Source organism: Phyllobates terribilis, unplaced genomic scaffold, assembly GCF_046119375.1.
Source record: "Phyllobates terribilis strain yellow unplaced genomic scaffold, ASM4611937v1 Scaffold_5__5_contigs__length_657084704, whole genome shotgun sequence".
In the NCBI taxonomy this organism is placed as follows: domain Eukaryota; kingdom Metazoa; phylum Chordata; class Amphibia; order Anura; family Dendrobatidae; genus Phyllobates; species Phyllobates terribilis.
The window spans coordinates 441,107,735-441,127,016 of NW_027362765.1; the positions used below are offsets into that span (position 1 = coordinate 441,107,735).

A 19,282-nucleotide genomic window follows, 5' to 3' on the forward strand; every position below is an offset into this window, starting at 1 on the left:
AGGGTAGCGCAGGTGAATGATGGTGGTTGTGCGGGGCGTCCCAGTGCAGTGTGTGCTGGCGCGGTAAGAAACACGGAGACAAAATGATGCAGTCCCAGGGTCTTTACTCACGGTTGTCAGTTTCCAAGTTACACTGCAGATCATAACTTCCCACGTCGTGCTGTGCGTACTCAGTGAGGGGCTCAGTCCACCCTCACGTATCTCCAGAGCACTTATCAGGACCCCGTTCTGTGTACATTTCTCTGGCCTCTCTCATTGTACCTCACACCTAGCGGCACCTCTGTCCAGTGTCCTCGGGCCTTGGCGGGCGACATGTGTTCCGTCCCCTGGCCCTATGTGGCTACCTTCCTGGTGGCTGGTGTGGGCGGCCTGCTGTACTTAAAGTGCTGCATCCTCCGGTTCCCAGTTGAGCCCTGTAGTCTCTGCTAGTTGAGGGATCCGGTTCCCTTTCTTCTGGCCTGACCCCCCTACCTCCTGGCAGCGGCGGGCGTACGGGTGGCGGCTGCATGGCCCATACCCCTGGGGTCCCTTCGGTTCCTGTCCTGGAGCCGCTCTGCTCCTTCTTTCCTCTCCTTTCTCCTTCAGGCTCAGGCCTCTTGACTAGGCCTGCCTGTGGAGCAGAGCTCGTATAGAGCCCCTGATTGTACACTCTCCTTCTCTGACTGAACGACCCTGATCTAAGATGGTTCCCTATTTTATATGCTCCTACTCCAGTGCTCCTAGGATCTACGTCCTCCACCCATCCACTACCTAGTTCCCCCTCTCTAGGTGGTTCCTCCCCACTCCAGCCAGGGATCAGGGACAGTTGTGCTCTCCCGTAGGAGCATTGTCGCCCTGTCCCCTGGAAATGTGGTGTAGTGGATGTAGTGATAGGGTCCTGAGCCATACTCTTTCCTTACCTGAGAGTTAGATACCACACCTCTGGATGAGATGCAATACCTCTGTGGCGACTGAACCCTCAGGGGTGCCACAACAGCATTAGAGGGACATCGCTACAGTGACATCACTAGAGTTACATCACTAGAGTGACATCATTAGACTGACATCACTACAGTGACATCACTACAGTTACATCACTACAGTGACATCATTGCAGTGCCATCACTACAGTGACATCATTATAGTGACATCACCACAGTGACATCATTAGAGTGACATCATTAGATTGACATCACTAGAGTGACAGCTTTAGAGTGACAGCATTAGAGTGACATCATTAGATTGACATCACTAGTGACATCACTACAGTGACAGTATTAGAGTGACATCACTACAGTGACAGCATTAGTGACATCACTACAGTGACAGCATTAGAGTGACATCACCACAGTGACATCATTAGAGTGACATCATTAGAGTGAAATCACTAGAGTGACATCATTAGATTGACATCACTAGCATGACATCACTACAGTGACAGTGTTAGAGTGACATTATTAGATTGACATCACTAGAGTGACATCACTACAGTGACAGTGTTAGAGTGACATCATTAGATTGACATCACTAAACTGACAGCATTAGAGTGACATCACTACAGTGACCAGGGCTGTGGAGTCGGAGTCGGTATAAAATGGACTGAATCTGACTCCTAAAATATATAATAAATTGGGTACAGTAGTTCAATGCAGTTTGTGGGGAATATTTTTTCATAAGAATTTGGGAAAGTTATGAAATGTCCTATAAATGTCTGTCCTATTCCTGATCTAAGGGTCTAGACTTTTAGCTGAGAAAAATGTGTCCTACTGTAAATTTAACACTTAAACATGAGCCATGTATGAGAGAGTCAGAGTTGTAGTCAGAGTCGGTGTCATGGAAATTGAGGAGTCGGAGTCGAAGGTTTGGCTTGCCGACTCCACAGCCCTGACAGTGACATCATTAGATTGACATCACTAGAGTGACATCACTACAGTGACAGTGTTAGTGACATCATTAGAATGACATCACTGCAGTGACAGCATTAGAGTGACATCACTACAGTGACAGCATTAGTGACATCACTACAGTGACAGCATTAGAGTGACATCACCACAGTGACATCTATGATTCTATTTTGCTTCTTGTTTAATTTATTTATGTCCAATGTAAATTATTCATGTTGTCATTTCTATCAGTCCGATCAAAATGTCAGCAGTTACTTTCAGACTAATTGACTTTTACAGTTTAGTAATCACCAGGCTCGGTATTTCTGAGCAAACTGAAAGCACGATGCTTGTAATTGAGATGACAATTGAACTTCCTTTTGCTGTTTGTCGACTGAAACGCTAAAACATACAAACTGTTGTCTTGACAAAGTTTACTGTACCTGATTCACATGGCCCCTCATGGACGATTGTAAGATTTCTCCCAGGCTGAGCGTTGGCCATCTCCTTAAATTTGCACAGCTGGGGATAGGTCTTGCCATCAGATCCACACACAGCTGTGTTAGATAAGCAGACACACTGAGGTTCTGGCACCTCTCCATGTCTTAGGTCCCCCATATCCAACTGACATTCCAGGTTATCTCCACATTTTCCATAGAAGTGGTTAGTGTTGTCCAAGTCACATATTTGCCCTTCCAGATTGGCACATTCCAAGCAGCAATCGCAAGTGTCCCGTACAACACCAGCAAGACATCCTCTCGGTGTAGGACAGTCTTCTGGCCTGCAGTCAACGCAGCTTTCTCCTTCTTCTAGTAATCTCTGCCAGCCTCGTTGTAGATAATTAGGGGCACTGGGTAATGCCAAGGCTGGAAATAATTGGAGACAACTGAGGTATAACAACAAGAGGAAGAGTTCAGGACTGGTCGACGTGGCACATCTATACATTTTTAAGAGTTGTCCTGGACTGCACAGCTGATTTCCATCACTTGCTGGTTCATTACTTGAAATTTTGCATCGCTGCTATCAATAATTTCAACTTCTGGTTGAGGGGATCTGAAAAGAAGACAAATGTTTCTTTGATTTCCTGTTACAAGCGTTGTCTTTATATAGCATTTCATCTAAATTCAGCAATGCAGCTGCTCGGTTAACCAGATAACAAGAGATGTCAAAACAGTAGTCTGGGAAATATATGTGGTCACACAGTAGGCAGACAACTACCACCATGGAGTACAGACAATGGTTAGGGGGTTATTTATTTCTCTGCACCAGGTTTTGGCATAAGTTGTTCCAAAAATTTCTGCAAATCATTACACGCACCAAAATTATGTAAAGTTTGACAAAGTGTGTATGCTTTTTCTAAAGGTTGTGAGGGTTAAAACCACAGATTTGTTAATGCCAGAGCCTGAAAATGGCACAAATTTTGGCATAACTCCATACATCTTCACACCAGGTGTAGATTTCATCTATTGACTTTAGGACAATTCAGTTTGCATTAAAATGTTTATGAGACATGGTCCTCTTAATAAATTTGCCACAATTGCATGTGAAACACTAAGGCTGGCCATAAACATTAGGCTAATGTCAGCTGAACCTACCGGTTTCGACGGGTTCAGCCGACTGTCTAATGTGTATGGGGGGGAAAGGTGAGAAAGATGTCGATCAAACATGTCCGATTTTGGACTGTCGATCGCATTGTTCTCCTGGAGATAAGCCGCGGGTCAACGTGTCAGTTGGCGGCTTTCTTATGGAGAACACAGGAGCGCTCACCCGAACGAGCACTCCCGTATGTGGGAGAGACAACTGAGATGGCTGTCAGCCGAACCATCAGCCAAAGAATCGTTTTCTCAAACTTCAATATCTAACTGCAATATTTTATTTTTTTTACTTATTCCTTTTTGATGATACATCGCTTGAGAATCCCAGTTCCAGGTGCACACTGGGATACTCAAACAAAGTGTCATCAGAAAGCACAGGCTGCTGTCACTGTCGCAGCCCCTGACCCTTCCCTGAAGCAAAGCGTCATCAGTGACCTTTGCTTCAGGGGCTGCTGGGCTAGTCACTGCGCTACTGAGGATATGTCGGTTTTCCATTCTGACGGATGCTCAGTAGATTCTTGTCACTGTGCAATGTGTACAGTGACAGTGCGCTCTTGCCAGCTCTGATCAGAAGTATCGAGCCAGCAGGAGAGCGTACTGTCAGTGAGCATTGTAAGATGATTATCCAGCTTTCAGAAACCAGCACCAACCCCTTAAGTGAAATCACTTGCTGGGGCGGCGCTGGTCTGTGCACGCCAACGCATACTGACAGTGCGCTCTCCTGTCATTTCGATACTTCTGATCAGAGCCAGCAAGACAGCACTGTCACTGTACACATTGCACAGTGACCAGAATCTACTGAGCATCCGTTGTAATGGAAAACCGGCGCATGCTCATCAGTGCAGGGACTAGCCCAGCCCTTGAAACAAAGGTCACTGATGACGCTTTGCTTCAGGGAGGGGGTATAAGCTTTGGCAGTGTCCGCAGCCTGTGCCCCATGATGACGCTTTATGCATTAGGATTCTCAAACTAAGCATCATCAAAAAGGAAGAAGCAGAAAAAAAAGCAGTTAGAGAGTGTAGTTAGGGAATGATAGGACATTTTTAATTGAAATATATTACAAAATAGATTAGAAAATGGTATAAAAATAGATAGGCAGTTGGAAAATTATTTTGTGTTTTGAACCACCCCTTTAACTCAGGTTACTGGTTGTGTGGTATTATAGCTCAGCCCCAATCACTCCAATGGTGTTGAGTTGCAATATCGGGCACAAACCAGGTGTGGACAGATGTGGTGCTATTCCTGGAAAAAAATGACCATGTTTTTATAATCCTGTACAACCAAAGCAACATTTACAGCACATGTGCCCACTTACCTTATAGAGTAGGCTCAGGAACTGTGTCTACACCAAACAGAGAGGGTGCCTGTTGTGTTATACAACCGGCACCCAAGAGTAATTGCTGCAATTGGACTTATCTCTAACCGTAACCGTATAACCTCGTTAGTACTTGTAAGTACACCTGCAAAGCAACTGTGGAATTGCAGATTTTTTTTTCAATTCCGTCTTGTTTTTAAGTACATTATGTTTGCAAAAAACAAGCTCTCATATGGCTATGTCAGTGGGAAAATAAAAAAGTTATGGCAAGGAGGAAAAAAAAAGCAACAAATCTCCAAGGGTTTGGTGCATTTTTGTTGACCAGTACAAAGTAATACACTTGTTCTATTTCTTGAGTATTGTGTATGTTAGATAAGGGTACCGAACTGCTCAATTAACCAAATAAACCTAAAGGCAGATTCCTATTCTGTATTCAGTCTATAGCCAGTTCTAACGTTAGAGATACATTCGTTCTATATCCATAGACTCATGCTTAAAATAGACCGGTACATCTTCTCTTAATATACATGCCAAGTCTCACGTCTAAATTCCGCTGTGTTACTTGAACGGACATTTGTTCTTCAGTAACTATTGTAGGAATCCAAGTACAGGAATACAGTTACTATGTGACATTTGTCTTTTTCAATTATTTGTTGCCCGTGACATTGGATCTGACATTGGAGATAATTCTCTTCTCACAGTGTAGTTTTTGCTGCATACATGAGAACACCCTTGAAGTAACAATACTCCTCTAAATAACTTACCAAAAATTATTTACAAATCAGGTGGGTTTACATGGACTTCAGTGAATGGTAAGAATGAACCAGATGCACAAATTGATGGTATATATGAGGTTAATTCTTATTGAAAGGTGTGAAACTAAATTATATCTAAATTGGGTTTCTAAAACTTAATGTTCATGCTGCCGAGACCACCATACAGATGTGCGGGGTTCACTTTCAAATATGTCTCATGTAAACGTACCCTAGTATACATAATTTGTGCGATGATGGGCACCAACACAGGGGTGGACATATCATTGGTGCACTTTGTGCACCATACAGGGCCCAAGACCTTAAGGGCCCATTTCCACCTCCAAAACAGTTGTAATTTTTCATTATGATGCGCTATTGGATAGCAAAGTATCCATATACTGTTCTTGCATGGGGCTCCTTTTCTGTCTGTGTCCATCATTGCACGAACATACCCACGAACTGATAAGGGCAGACAAATGTCATAGTCTTTGTGGGACATTGCTACTTGGAAAATCCCAATGGTACATAAAAGTATATAAATTAGGTGCACACTCGAGAAAAATGTCAGCCAAAGCTACCGATTTTTGTAGGACTGGCTAACTATCTTCTGGCTGACTATCTTGTGTGTATGCGTTTCTCCAAACTATCCCTGACACATGATGTCGGTGGAAGAAAAGGATCGGGAATGTTGAATTTCCAGGCCAGATCCTTTTTCTCTGGAGAGGAGATAAGATACCACCAGAAGTGTCTAGCAGAAGAAAAACCCTAAATCACAGGTGTCTGTCAGCAAATTAACAGTTCACCCAACAGCTTTTGAGGTGTATAATAATAATAATAATAATGATTTTTATTTATATAGCGCCAACATATTCCGCAGCACTTTACAATTAAGCGGAGACATGTACAGACAATAAATTCAATACAAGGTGAGACAGTTTAAACAGTTACATTAGGAGTGAGGTCCCTGCTCGCAAGCTTACAGTCTACAAGGAAATGGGGGGACACAATAGGTGAAAAGTGCTTTTTATTTCAGGTCTGGCAATTATAATAAATAGGGATTTTCATATAAAGCTGCATGATTCCATCATCAGCCAGTATGTTTAAGTGCAATACTCAAGTATCGAGTGTGGTGAGTGTGCATGGAGGGTGTGGAGGCAGATGAATATTAGGGTGCAGATTCTGAATAATATTTAAAAGGAGGAAACGGGAAAATTAGTTTACTGAGTAGTTGAGGTGGTAGGCTTGTTTAAAGAGATGGCTTTTTAAAGCGCACTTGAAGACATGGGGGCTAGGCATCAGTCGGATCTTCTGGGGTAGAGCATTCCAGAGAACTGGTGCAGCACGAGAGAAGTCTTGGAGATGGAGGTGCGAGATTCGAATTATGGGGGATGTTAGTCTTAGGTCATTTGTAGAACGGAGGGCACGTGTAGGGCGATAGAGATGAGAGAGGAAATATGGACACCTTTATATATTCCAATACAAATTATACATTGAACATTGGATTTTTTTGCCCATATAACCCTTGCCTGATAACTCTACATAGCGTTCTATATGGTCCATCTTCAATATTTTTTATAGTTTTTAGTAAAAAAAAAAAGATTAAACTAACTACTCTTCTTCCCATCTGTTAATGTTAAAAAATACTATACTAGTAGCCCGTCATAGTAATGGATCTCTAGGACAAGGTAGTAAATATTTAAGGCTGGAGGGAACATGGTTTAGTAGCTTAGAACTTTATTGAATCTCCCTGAGGACCCCCTGGAGCCAATTACCATTAAAGGACAAAGTCTGGCAAAACTCGGCTCTCAGTTTTCTAGCGGTAGTAAAATAAACAATAGGTGGGATATCACACAGCGTGAATGTGACATGTAGGCAAGATGTATTAGCCTTAGCCTAACTGCAATCAGATCCTGAAGAAATAAGAAATAGATGCCAAATATTTCTGTCTCCTAATTTTTCTTTAATTCAGTCTTAGTTTTGGCTAAAAAATGTTGGACATATACCAGCAATAAAGTACTTTGTAGCAGATGCTGCTTATGGCTCCTTGTTGGAGCCGTATATATGTTGATCAAGGATCAGATCCCATCCTGTAGGGTCAAGAGAACCTTTCTCAAAACATTTGATGGTTCAAAAGGTTCTTTCCACAAAAACTGTTCTAGAGTATGTTCCCATTTCCAAAATGAGTAAATATTCTGTGTACGTGGCATACTTGACAGCTCTCCCCTCATTTCTGAAACTCCCAGAAATGGGGGAAACTCCCAAACTCCTGGAGGGTTTGTCAAATTTCCTGTACTTCCAACTGTATCCCTGTGGTGGAGCAGAGAGCCATCAGCTCCTTACTGTTAGAACCCTCCTGTTTGTTTTTTTCATCTTGTGTTTTGCGATCACTTGACCATCTGCCTTTATATTCCAGCTCCGCCCTTTTGGCTGCGCTGGACTTCAGTGTTTGACTATTTCTCTAGCCAGGTGCTTCTGTGCCTTTCTCTGTCAGTTCGTTTGGTCCTTCTGGGACATCTAGTACTTTTTGTCTGTTTGTCTTTTTGTGTTCTGCAACAACTTCTCTGTTTAGGAGGTGTCCCATTTTTGTCCCAGTCCTTAGTTCTTTTAGGGACCCCTCCCCTTATGCTATAGGTCTTCGTTCAGACTAGCCAAGGACTAAGGCGGGTCTGTTCGCTAGGAACAGGCCAAGTATTTCCGGGTTGCTCGGACGGGAACTCGGGTCCCCTCCCTGCATGTTTGGCGCTCTTTAGAGAGCCAATGAACATGCAGGGATTGCCTGCCATGCACTGTAATGCCGTAGCCATGTTGGTGGTGGGCATTACGGTGATTGGCTGGCCGCACAGCATCATCAGGTCTATATCAGATCTGGTGCCGCCATGTTCGTCACAGTCACTCCGGAATCAGACAGTGTAGGGAGAGGTGCTGCTGCGTCAGGGAGAGATTTGCTTGTATATTAGGTAGTGTAGGGAGAAAAACCGTACATTACACATATCCACCTTAACAAACAGTCCTTCTGAGGACTAATCCATCTGCAGAGATATCAGGCAGGCAGGGTGTATAGGCAGGCAGTGTATATAGCAGATTGCAGTGCATATAGCACAAGAGGCTCCATTCCAATTCTGCCTTCTGCTGCTGTTAGATATTTCTATACAATGGCCCAGGTCTCAGGGGCCAGGAATACTTTTCTTTGGATCTTAATCCTCATTATTTGCTTAAAAAGCAATCCAGAGAACACCGTTTCCATATTACAGCGCTAGAAGTCCAGCTATTTAAAACTCTGTTTTCTTCGTCACATGGATCACATACAGTGCCTACAAGTAGTATTCAACCCCCTGCAGATTTAGCTGGTTGACACATGCGGAATTAACTTGGCATTGTGACATTTGTACTGTAGATCAGCCTGGAAGTGGGAAATGCACTGCAGCAAATTTTTTTGTTGTTTTTTTTTTTTGTTTTTCTTAAAAACGTTAAAAGTTAATTCAGAGTGTCATTTATTATTCAACCCCTCAAACCACAAGAATTCTGTTTGGTCCCCCTAAAGTATTAAGAAGTAGTTCAGGCACCAAGAATAATGAGCTTCACATGTGTGGATTAAAGATCTCTTTTGCCAGCCTTTTCTGACTATTTAAGACCCTCCCCAAACTTGTGAACAGCACTCAGACATGGTCAACATGGGAAAGACAAAGGAGCATTCCAAGGCCATCAGAGACAAGATCGTGGAGGGTCACAAGGCTGGCAAGGGGTACAAAACCCTTTCCAAGGAGTTGGGCCTACCTGTCTCCACTAATGGGAGCATCATCCGTAAGTGGAAGGCTTATGGAACTACTGTTAGCCTTCCACGGCCTGGACAGCCTTTGAAAGTGTCCTCCCGTGCCGAGGCCAGGCTTGTCCGAAGAGTCAAGGCTAACCCAAGGACAACAAGGAAGGAGCTCCGGGAAGATCTCATGGCAGTGGGGACATTGGTTTCAGTCAATACCATAAGTAACGTACTCCACCGCAATGGTCTCCGTTCCAGATGAGCCTGTATGGTACCTTTACTTTCAAAGCGTCATGTCAAGGCTCGTCTACAGTTTGCTCATGATCACTTGGAGGACTCTGAGACAGACTGGTTCAAGGTTCTATGGTCTGATGAGACCAAGATTGAGATCTTTGGTGCCAACCACACACGTGACGTTTGGAGACTGGATGGCACTGCATACGACCTCAAGAATACCATCCCTACAGTCAAGCATGGTGGTGGCAGCATCATGCTGTGGGGCTGTTTCTCAGCCAAGGGGCCTGGCCATCTGGTCCGCATCCATGGGAAGATGGATAGCACGGCCTACCTGGAGATTTTGGCCAAGAACCTCCGCTCCTCCATCAAGGATCTTAAGATGGGTCGTAATTTCATCTTCCAACAAGACAACGACCCAAAGCACACAGCCAAGAAAACCAAGGCCTGGTTCAAGAGGGAAAAAGTCAAGGTGTTGGAGTGGCCTAGTCAGTCTCCTGACCTTAACCCAATTGAAAACTTGTGGAAGGAGCTCAAGAATAAAGTCCACATGAGACACCCAAAGAACCTAGATAACTTGGAGAAGATCTGCATGGAGGAGTGGGCCAAGATAACTCCACAGACCTGTGCCGGCCTGATCAGGTCTTATAAAAGACGATTATTAGCTGTAATTGCAAACAAGGGTTATTCCACAAAATATTAAACATAGGGGTTGTATAATAATTGACCCACACTTTTATGTTTAAAATTTAATAAAATTCAACTGAGCAACATAACTTTTTGGTTTGTAAGATTTATGCTTCTGTTCATAAAACCTACTCTCGTTTGCAGTTTGAAGGCTCTAACTTATTTGCATCTTATCAAACCAGCTAAATCTGCAGGGGGTTGAATACTACTTGTAGGCACTGTATACGTTGTCAGAAAATACTGCCATTTCTGGCCTCCATTAAAAATTTATTTCAGTGTGTCAGTGAATCAATTCACAGCAGTTTGTTGTTCAAACTACTTACCTACAGGCCAGGTATTTAAAACTCTGTTTTCTCCGTCACACGGATCACATATAAGTTGTCAGAAAATACTACCATTTCTGGCCTTCATTAAAAATTTCCTTTAGTGTGTCAGTGAAGTAATTCACAGCAGTTTGCTGTTAAAAGTACATACCTACAGGCCAGGTATTTAAAACTCTGTTTTCTACGTCACACGGCTCACGTATACGTTCAGTCATTTGTAGTGAGCGTGGAAGATACTGTCCTCCATTTAAAATGGGCAAGGCACGTGGCAAGGGACAGGGAACTGGACGTGATGGTAATGGTGCATGCAGAGGCTGAGGACAAGGCCGTGGGCAAGCTGAAATTGTGCCACAACAAACACCCACATCTTCTCGCCTGCCCTTCCTGTCCCAATTTCTAGGGGACCGCAGCATACCACTATTGAACCCAGAGCAGTGCCAAAAGGTTGTTGGTTGGATAGCGGATAATGCTTCCAGTCACTTAGCCACCACCACCACCACCTTGTCTTCCACACGGTCAAGTCTAAGTAGCCATGAGTCTGGACCGCATATTCCTCACCCTGATCCTCCTTCCTCCCACCATGCCGAGTACCCAGAGACAACTGATCCCACACTTGGACACTCTGAAGAGCTGTTCACTTTTCCATTTATAGATTCGGGCCTCTCGCCCGGTCCACTTGAAGTGGGGCAAGAGGAGATCGCGTGTAGCGATGCCCAAATATTTGAGCAGCCACGGTCACACAAAGGCGATGGTGGGAAAGTGTCACAAGAGGTGGACGATGATGAGACACAGTTGCCAGAAAGTCAGGAGGAGGACCAGGGTGCGGAAGTGGAAGACGAGGTGGTGGATGATATAGTAACTGACCCAACCTGGCAGGAGGGCATGCAGAGCGAGGACAGCAGCACACAGGGGGAGGGAGGCAGAGCACCCCAACAGGCAGGAAGAAGCAGTGTGGTGGCCGCAGACAGAAGGCATGCAACCGTTCCCCGTAACACCAACACGAAGGAAGTTGCCAGTACAACTGTTAGGTCTTCCCAAGTCTGGTTGTTTTTTAAAGACTCAGACGATAACCCCAAAAAGGCCGTTTGCACCACCTGCCAGGCCAGCATCAGCAGGGGTGGCAAAACGACCAGCCTGACCACCACCAGCATGATCAGGCACATGGCAGCAAAGCACCGGACTTTGTGGGCCGAACCCCAGGGTCCAGGAACAGTGTCTGCGAGTGACACCATTGTTTCTTCCGCTAATGTGCATGCAAGCCAATCCCCTGTCCATGGTGCATGCAAAGATGCCTCCTGCCCTGCACCTGTCGTTGCACAATCTCAAGTAGCAGCATCAGGAAGCACGTCCATGTCCTTGTCCAAGCGCAACGTTCAGTTGTCCATACCCCAGTCCTTGGAACGCAAGCGCAAATATGCAGCCAACACCCCACAGGCCACACTACTAAATTCTCACATTTCACGACTGCTTGCGCTCGAAATGTTGCCTTTTAGGCTCGTGGAGACGGAAGCATTCCGCAACCTGATGGCGGTGGCTGTCCCTCGGTACTCGGTCCCCAGCCGCCACTATTTCTCCCGGTGTGCCGTCCCCGCATTATACAAGCACGTGTCCCAAAACATTAGCCGTGCCCTCAACAACTCAGTTATCAGTAAAGTCCACCTAACCATGGACACGTGGACAAGTGCTTGTGGGCAGGGACGGTACATCTCGCTGACTGCACACTGGGTTAACATAGTGGAAGCCGGGACCCAGTTGGACCTTGGGACGGAACACGTCCTCCCGACGCCAAGGATTGCGGGCCCTAGGTCAATCAGGGTTGCCCCCACGGTCTACAGCTCCTGCACCTCATCCTCCTCAGCCTCCTCCTCCTCTTCAGCCTCCATCTCCGAAATGACCACATCAGTCACAAGCTGGAAGCACTGCAGCACTGCCTCGGCCAAGTGGCAACAGGCTGTGCTGAAGCTAATATGCTTAGGTGAAAAACCACACAATCCTGAAGAGTTGTGGACAGCTCTGAAAGAGCAGGCAGATCTGTGGCTCACACCGCTGAACCTACAGCCAGGCATGGTCGTGTGTGACAATGCCCAGAACCTGGTGGCGGCTCTGAGGCGAGGCGAGCTCACACGCGTACCATGCCTGGCCCATGTGCTTAACCTCGTGGTTCAGCGGTTTCTCAAATCCTACCCAGAGCTGCCAGATCTGCTTGTTAAAGTACGCTGCCTGTGTGCTCATTTTAGAAAATCAGCTACAGCTTCGGCCGCCCTTGTAGTGTTTCAGCAGCGTTTGCAGCTTCCGGCTCACAGACTGGTGTGTGATGTCCCCACGCGTTGGAATTCTACACTGCAGATGTTGGGAAGGATTTGTGAGCAGAAGAGGGCAGTTGTTGAGTACCAGCATCAACAAGGCCGTTGGTATTCAGTTCAGACTCCACACATAAGACCTCAGGAGTGGACATGGATGTCAGACATATGTACCATCCTCCAAAACTTTGAGGACTCCACCAAGATGGTGAGCGGCGATGACGCCATAATTAGCGTCATCATCCCGCTTCTCTGTCTTCTGAAACCCTCTCTGCTCACAATCAAAGCGGATGCATTTCAGGCGAAGCACGATGAGATGGAGCAAGGAACCATACAGGGTGATTACACACAGCCAAGCCTCATCTCATCCCAATGTGGATTGGGTGACAATGAGGAAGAGGAAGAGGAGGAAGAAGGACAGGAGCTAGTTTAATGCACTATAGACGGTACTACCTGCACAGCTGTCATACCGTCTGTTCAGCGTGGATGGCCAGAGGACAGAGAGGAGGAGGAGAGCATGGTCAGTCATCCTCTTGGTCAGGACACGGAAGTCTTGCCTGTTTGTAGTCTGGCACGCATAGCTGAGTTTATGTTACGCTGGCTTTCCCATGACCCTCGCGTTCTCAAAATTTTGGGTGACAGTCATTTCTGGTTGGTGATACTTCTATACCCACGCTACAAGGAGAACTTTATATCTCTTATTCCTGAGGCGGACAGGTCTACAAAAATGGGGCTGTACCAGAAGGCCCTTGTTGCGGAACTATTAAAAAAATTCCCATCTGAAAACGCTGGCGGCAGAGGGCACACTTCGTTGGACAACCAAGGAGAACAGGCGAGAGAGACACAACTTCAATCCAGCAGAGGCAGGGGAACACTGTCAAAGTTCTGGGAGAGTTTTCGCAGACCCTCCCATCGCACAGGCCCTGAAGTGTGGGGTACTCTCACAAGGAGTGCAAAGTTTGGGAAGATACTGAGGGAGAACCTTGCCGACCGTACCAACGTCCTCTGTGATTCCGCTGTGCCTTATAATTATTGGGTATCCAAGCTGGATACATGGAATGAACTGGCTCTCTATGCCTTGGAGGTCCTGGCCTGTCCTGATGCCAGCGTTTTATCAGAGCGGGTTTTTAGTGCCGCTGGTGGAATTATAACTGATAAGCGCATCCGCCTGTCAACTGAAAATGCTGACAGGCTGACTCTTATAAAAATGAAGAAGGGCTGGATTGGCCCAGACTTCTCAACACCACCGAATGATAGCAGTGTAACATAAACTCAAATCCAGTGTCTTTTCTTGGGAGGTGAATTCCCATGCACCTTTTCACACCCACACATGGGTATACGCTTCCTGATTTTGGCTATTTGCTCTTGTCCTCCTCCTTCTCCTCATCCTCCACCACCATATCACCAGGGTGACCGTGGTCCGTGATGCAACACCCACATCATTTTTTTAAAGGGTGTTTAATTTATGATGCCCGTAAAAAAAATTTTTTAGACAGTATGTTCATGTATACCCCCCAGGGGTAAATGCTTGTCAACCCATACACTTAGTGCATGGGCATTACAAGTATAGGAGGCCCGCTCCTTTCTAATGGGAACATTTTTTTATGAGGCCCTCCTCCACGTCTCTTCCAAGGGGCATTGAAGTGCCTCCAAATTTTCGGCAGCCCTTGCATTCACTGCATAGGCCAACACTATGAGAGACTCTCTCCTTTCTAATGGGAATTTGTCGTTACTGTGGCTCTGCTCTGTGTGTCTTTAAATTCTTAGTGGGGGTTTTCCTAAAATTGGTCAGCCGTTGGACTCACTGCATACCCTATAACTGTATAGCAGACTCTCTCCTTTCTAATGGGAACATGTCGTACTTGTTACTGTGGCCCTGCTCTATGTGTCTTTAAATTCTTAGTGGGGTTTTTCCTAAAATTGGTCAGCCGTTGGACTCACTGCATACCCTATAACTGTATAGCGGACTCTCTCCTTTCTAATGGGAACATGTCGTACTTGTTACTGTGGCCCTGCTGGCACAGCATGGACACTACCACTGTAGCATCGGCGTCTCTGCCCCGTTCTAGGCAGAGACGCCGTCCCTCTCACCTCCCCGCTCCTGGCGCGGCGTCCTCCAGCGCTTCTCTCCCCGCTGCTTCCGGCACGCGCTCCTTCCCCGGCAGTGTGCTTAGGGCGCGCGCGCTCCCCCTCTCTTAAAGGGACCGCGCGCGCCGTCCTAAGGAGTCCCCGGCCAATTGCCGGAGGACCTCCCATATAAAAGGCACCTCCTCCAAAATGGAGGTGCCCGAGCAATGTTGTAGCACTGTTCACTACTCTGCTTCAGCCCTCAGGTCCCGTTGCCAGTTACCTGCCAGATACCTGCCAGATTCCTGCCAGTCTGCTGTCTAATTCCTGCCTGATATCCTGCTACCTGCCTGCTAGCCTGAGGTCCGACGGTCTGCCCTCCAACTTCTGTCAGTCTGTCTAAGGACCAGCTTGCCCGCTCACCTGGGAGCGCACATCTTCTACCTGCCTGCTTGCCTGAGGTCCGACGGTCTGCCTTCCAACTCCTGTCAGTCTGTCTAAGGACCAGCTTGCCCGCTCACCTGGGAGCGCTCATCTGCTGCCTGTCTGCTAGCCTACCAGGAGGCTCTGCCGTCACGTGCTGTGACCTCCCGCCTGTCCAGAGACTCCTGCCCGCTCACCTGGGAGCGCTCATCTGCTACCTGTCTGTTGGTCTTCCTGGAGGCTCCGCCGTCACATGCTGTGACCACCCGTTTATCCAGAGACTCTCGCCTGCTCACCTGGGAGCTCACGTCTATCATCTGCCGCCACAGGTCTTACCAATCCTTTACCCAGAGACTGCCCCGGTCACTTGCCGTGACCTCCTGCCCGTTCATCCAGAGACTGCCCCGGTCACTTGCCGTGACCTCCTGCCCGTTCATCCAGAGACTGCCCCGGTCACTTGCCGTGACCTCCTGCCCGTTCATCCAGAGACTGCCCCGGTCACTTGCCGTGACCTCCTGTCCGTTCATTCAGAGACTGTCCCAGTCACCTGCTGTGACTGCCTGCCCGTCTACCCTGGTCGCCACCCGCTCCCTTACAAGGACCGCCCCCTTGTATAGTAGCTCAGAGGTTCCGCCTCCCAGACCCGTTACAGTTTGCTCGGGCCTGTGTCATGAACTGTCCCGTCAGAGGTCCCAACAGGAGTCCATCCTGGGTCACCTGCGGAATGTCAATTCTCGCCTGGACACTCTGACTGCTCTGCCTGCAACCACCGTCAGTGCCATGACTCGCAATCCGGCAGCTCCACTGCCCACTAATAACATGGTATCCTACCCCGGACCCCGGCTTTCTGCACCTCCTCGTTTCGGAGGCGACTCCGCCCAGGCTCGGGGCTTCATAAATCAGTGCACCCTGCACTTTGAACTCCTGTCTCACCAGTTTAACTCCGACCGGGCCAAAATTGCCTTCATCATGTCCCATCTCACCGAGGAGGCCCTGGCCTGGCTAAATCCTCTATGGGAGAGAGGAGACCCCCTGGTGTCCGACTTGCCTGCCTTTCTCACGGCTTTCCGGAAAGTCTTCGACGAACCCGGACGGAAGACCTCATCCGCATCATCTCTGCTACGCCTCCGTCAGGGAAGTCTCACCATGGGCCAATATGCCATACGGTTCCGTACCCTTGCCTCGGAGCTGGCCTGGGATAATGACGCTCTGGTTTCCGTCTTCTGGGAGGGTCTGTCCGGCCGTATTAAAGATGAACTTGCCGGTCGGGACATTCCTACCACTCTCGATGACCTTATAACTCTTGCCACCCGGATTGACCTGCGGTTCCAGGAGCGTGCCAAGGAGGTCACCCGTGAGAGGAGGGTTCCACGTCTAGCTCCTACTTTCCAGAAACCCGTCACTCCCTCCGTCTCTCCTCAGCTACACTCTCCTTAGCCTATGCAGGTCGACCAGACCAAGATGGTCGGTTCTCGCCAAGAATCTCGCCGAGCCGAGGGAAGCTGTTTCTATTGTGGCAGTATGAAGCACTTCATCCGTTCCTGCCCGGAAAAACCGGGAAACTCCAGTGTCTAGGACCACTCGGAGAGGTCGTCCTAGACAAAAGTAAGCCCTCTCCGTCTCTGACCTTACCGGTTTCTATTGCTTGGGGAGAGAACCGTCTCTTTGAACTCGCCCATCTGGATTCTGGAGCTGCTGGAAACCTCATCTCCCAGTCTCTGGTAGAGAGATACCATATTCCCACCAAGTCCTTGGCTGAACTATTGTCAGTCGCCTCCGTGGATGGAAGACTTCTCTCGGAGACCATCCTGCTCGTCACCGAACCCATAACCCTGCAGGTGGGAATGCTGCACTCTGAGGAGATCTCATTCCATGTGCTGTCCGGACTTTCTCACTCCCTGTTGCTAGGTCTACCTTGGCTCCAGACACATGAACCCGTATTGAACTGGCGGTCCGGTAAAGTACTCCGATGGGGTCCTGACTGCCATAGGACCTGCCTGGTCCCGGTCCGTCCACTTCGCCCTCAGCCTACTCCAGCTAACTTACCTGGTCTCCCGGCTCCCTACTGGCCCTATGCGGACGTCTTCGGTAAGAAGGAAGCTGAGACGTTGCCACCCCATAGGCCATACGATTGCCCGATCGACCTGGTACCTGGCACCACTCCTCCCCATGGGCGTATCTACCCGTTGTCTGCAGCCGAGACCCGAGCCATGTCTGAGTACATTGAAGAGAATCTGGCTAGGGGATTTATCCGAAAATCTACCTCCCCGGCTGGAGCCGGATTCTTCTTTGTCAAAAAGAAAGACGGCTCGCTACGTCCCTGTATTGACTACAGAGGACTCAATCTCATCACGGTAAAAAACAAATATCCCCTGCCACTCATCTCCGAATTGTTTGACCGTCTCAAGGGCGCCAGGATCTTCTCCAAGCTGGATCTACGAGGAGCGTATAATCTGGTCCGTATCCGTCAAGGAGACGAGTGGAAGACGGCATTCAATACCCGGGACGGTCACTACGAGTACCTTGTGATGCCCTTCGGTCTCTGTAATGCTCCCGCGGTCTTTCAGGAACTAGTCAACGACATCTTCCGTGACCTCCTGTACTCCTGCGTAGTGGTATACCTGGACAATATCTTGGTCTTTTCTCCGGATCTCCCCACACACCGGAGGGATGTTCGTCAGGTCCTGCTTAGGCTTCGGCAGAACCACCTTTACGCCAAATACGAGAAGTGCCTCTTCGATCAGACCTCCCTTCCGTTCTTGGGCTATGTTCATCTCCCAAACAGGTCTGCAAATGGATCCCGAGAAGCTCTCTTCCGTTCTAAAATGGCCTCGTCCTGAAGGTTTGAAGGCGATACAGCGATTCCTGGGCTTCGCTAATTATTATCGTCTTTTCATCCCACACTTCTCGTCTCGGACTGCTCCCATATCTGCACTTACCCGTAAGGGGGCTAACCCCAGGACATGGTCGCCTGAAGCCGAGGAGGCCTTCCTTTCCCTAAAGAAAGCCTTCGCCTCTGCTCCCGTCCTGCATCGTCCGGACTGTAATAAACAATTCTACCTGGAGGTTGATGCCTCCTCCTCCGGAGCCGGAGCGGTGCTCACCCAGAAGTCTTCTACCGGGAGAGTGGTAACGTGCGGCTTCTTCTCCAAAATCTTCTCCTCGTCGGAGCGCAACTACTCCATTGGAGACCGGGAATTGCTAGCCATCAAATTGGCACTGGGAGAGTGGCGCTATCTGCTTGAAGGGGCTCTCTACCCGGTAATTATCTACACGGATCACAAAAACCTGGCATATCTCCAAAATGCCCAGAGACTCAATCCTCGCCAGGCCCGGTGGTCGTTGTTTTTTGCCCGCTTCGACTTCATTCTTCATTTCCGTCCGGCGGACAAGAACGTCAAAGCTGATGCCTTGTCCCGGTCCTTCCTGTCCTCTGATCAAGAGGAGGAACCTACGCACATCATCGACTCCTCCAAGGTGATGAATGTGGCCCCCTTGGATCTGACTCGTCTTCCACCCGGTAAGACGTTCGTAGCTGTGCCAGATCGGGAGAGGGTTCTTCGCTGGGGACATTCTTCTAAACTAGCTGGCCATGCTGGCCAAAAGAAGACCTTTCAACTTATTACCCGGCATTACTGGTGGCCTACCCTGCGTAAGGACGTGGTAGACTTCGTCGCGGCCTGTTCATCCTGTGCCCGTAACAAAGTTCCCCGACATCTACCTGCCGGCCATCTCCTGCCCCTTCCCGTACCTGCTGCTCCTTGGCAACACATCGCTATGGACTTTATCACCGACCTTCCAGTTTCTGCCGGTTGTACTGTCATTTGGGTTGTCGCTGACCGTTTTTCTAAGATGGCCCACTTCATTCCCCTGCCTGGTCTTCCGTCTGCACCCGAGCTGGCTAAAGACTTTATCCGCCACATCTTCCGTCTCCATGGTCTGCCCCTCCACATCGTGTCGGATC

At 48.1% G+C, this 19,282-nt stretch overlaps 1 protein-coding gene across 1 annotated transcript in view; it reads right to left on the reverse strand.

Moving 5' to 3' along the window:
* Positions 1-19,282, reverse strand: part of KAZALD1 (Kazal type serine peptidase inhibitor domain 1) — a 95,840-nt gene that overhangs the window by 63,112 nt on the left and 13,446 nt on the right. The window contains exon 2 of the mRNA XM_073685290.1: positions 2,306-2,915. Within this exon, the coding sequence (XP_073541391.1) occupies positions 2,306-2,807 (502 nt within the window). The 5' untranslated portion in view covers positions 2,808-2,915. The remainder of the gene's footprint in view (positions 1-2,305; positions 2,916-19,282) is intronic.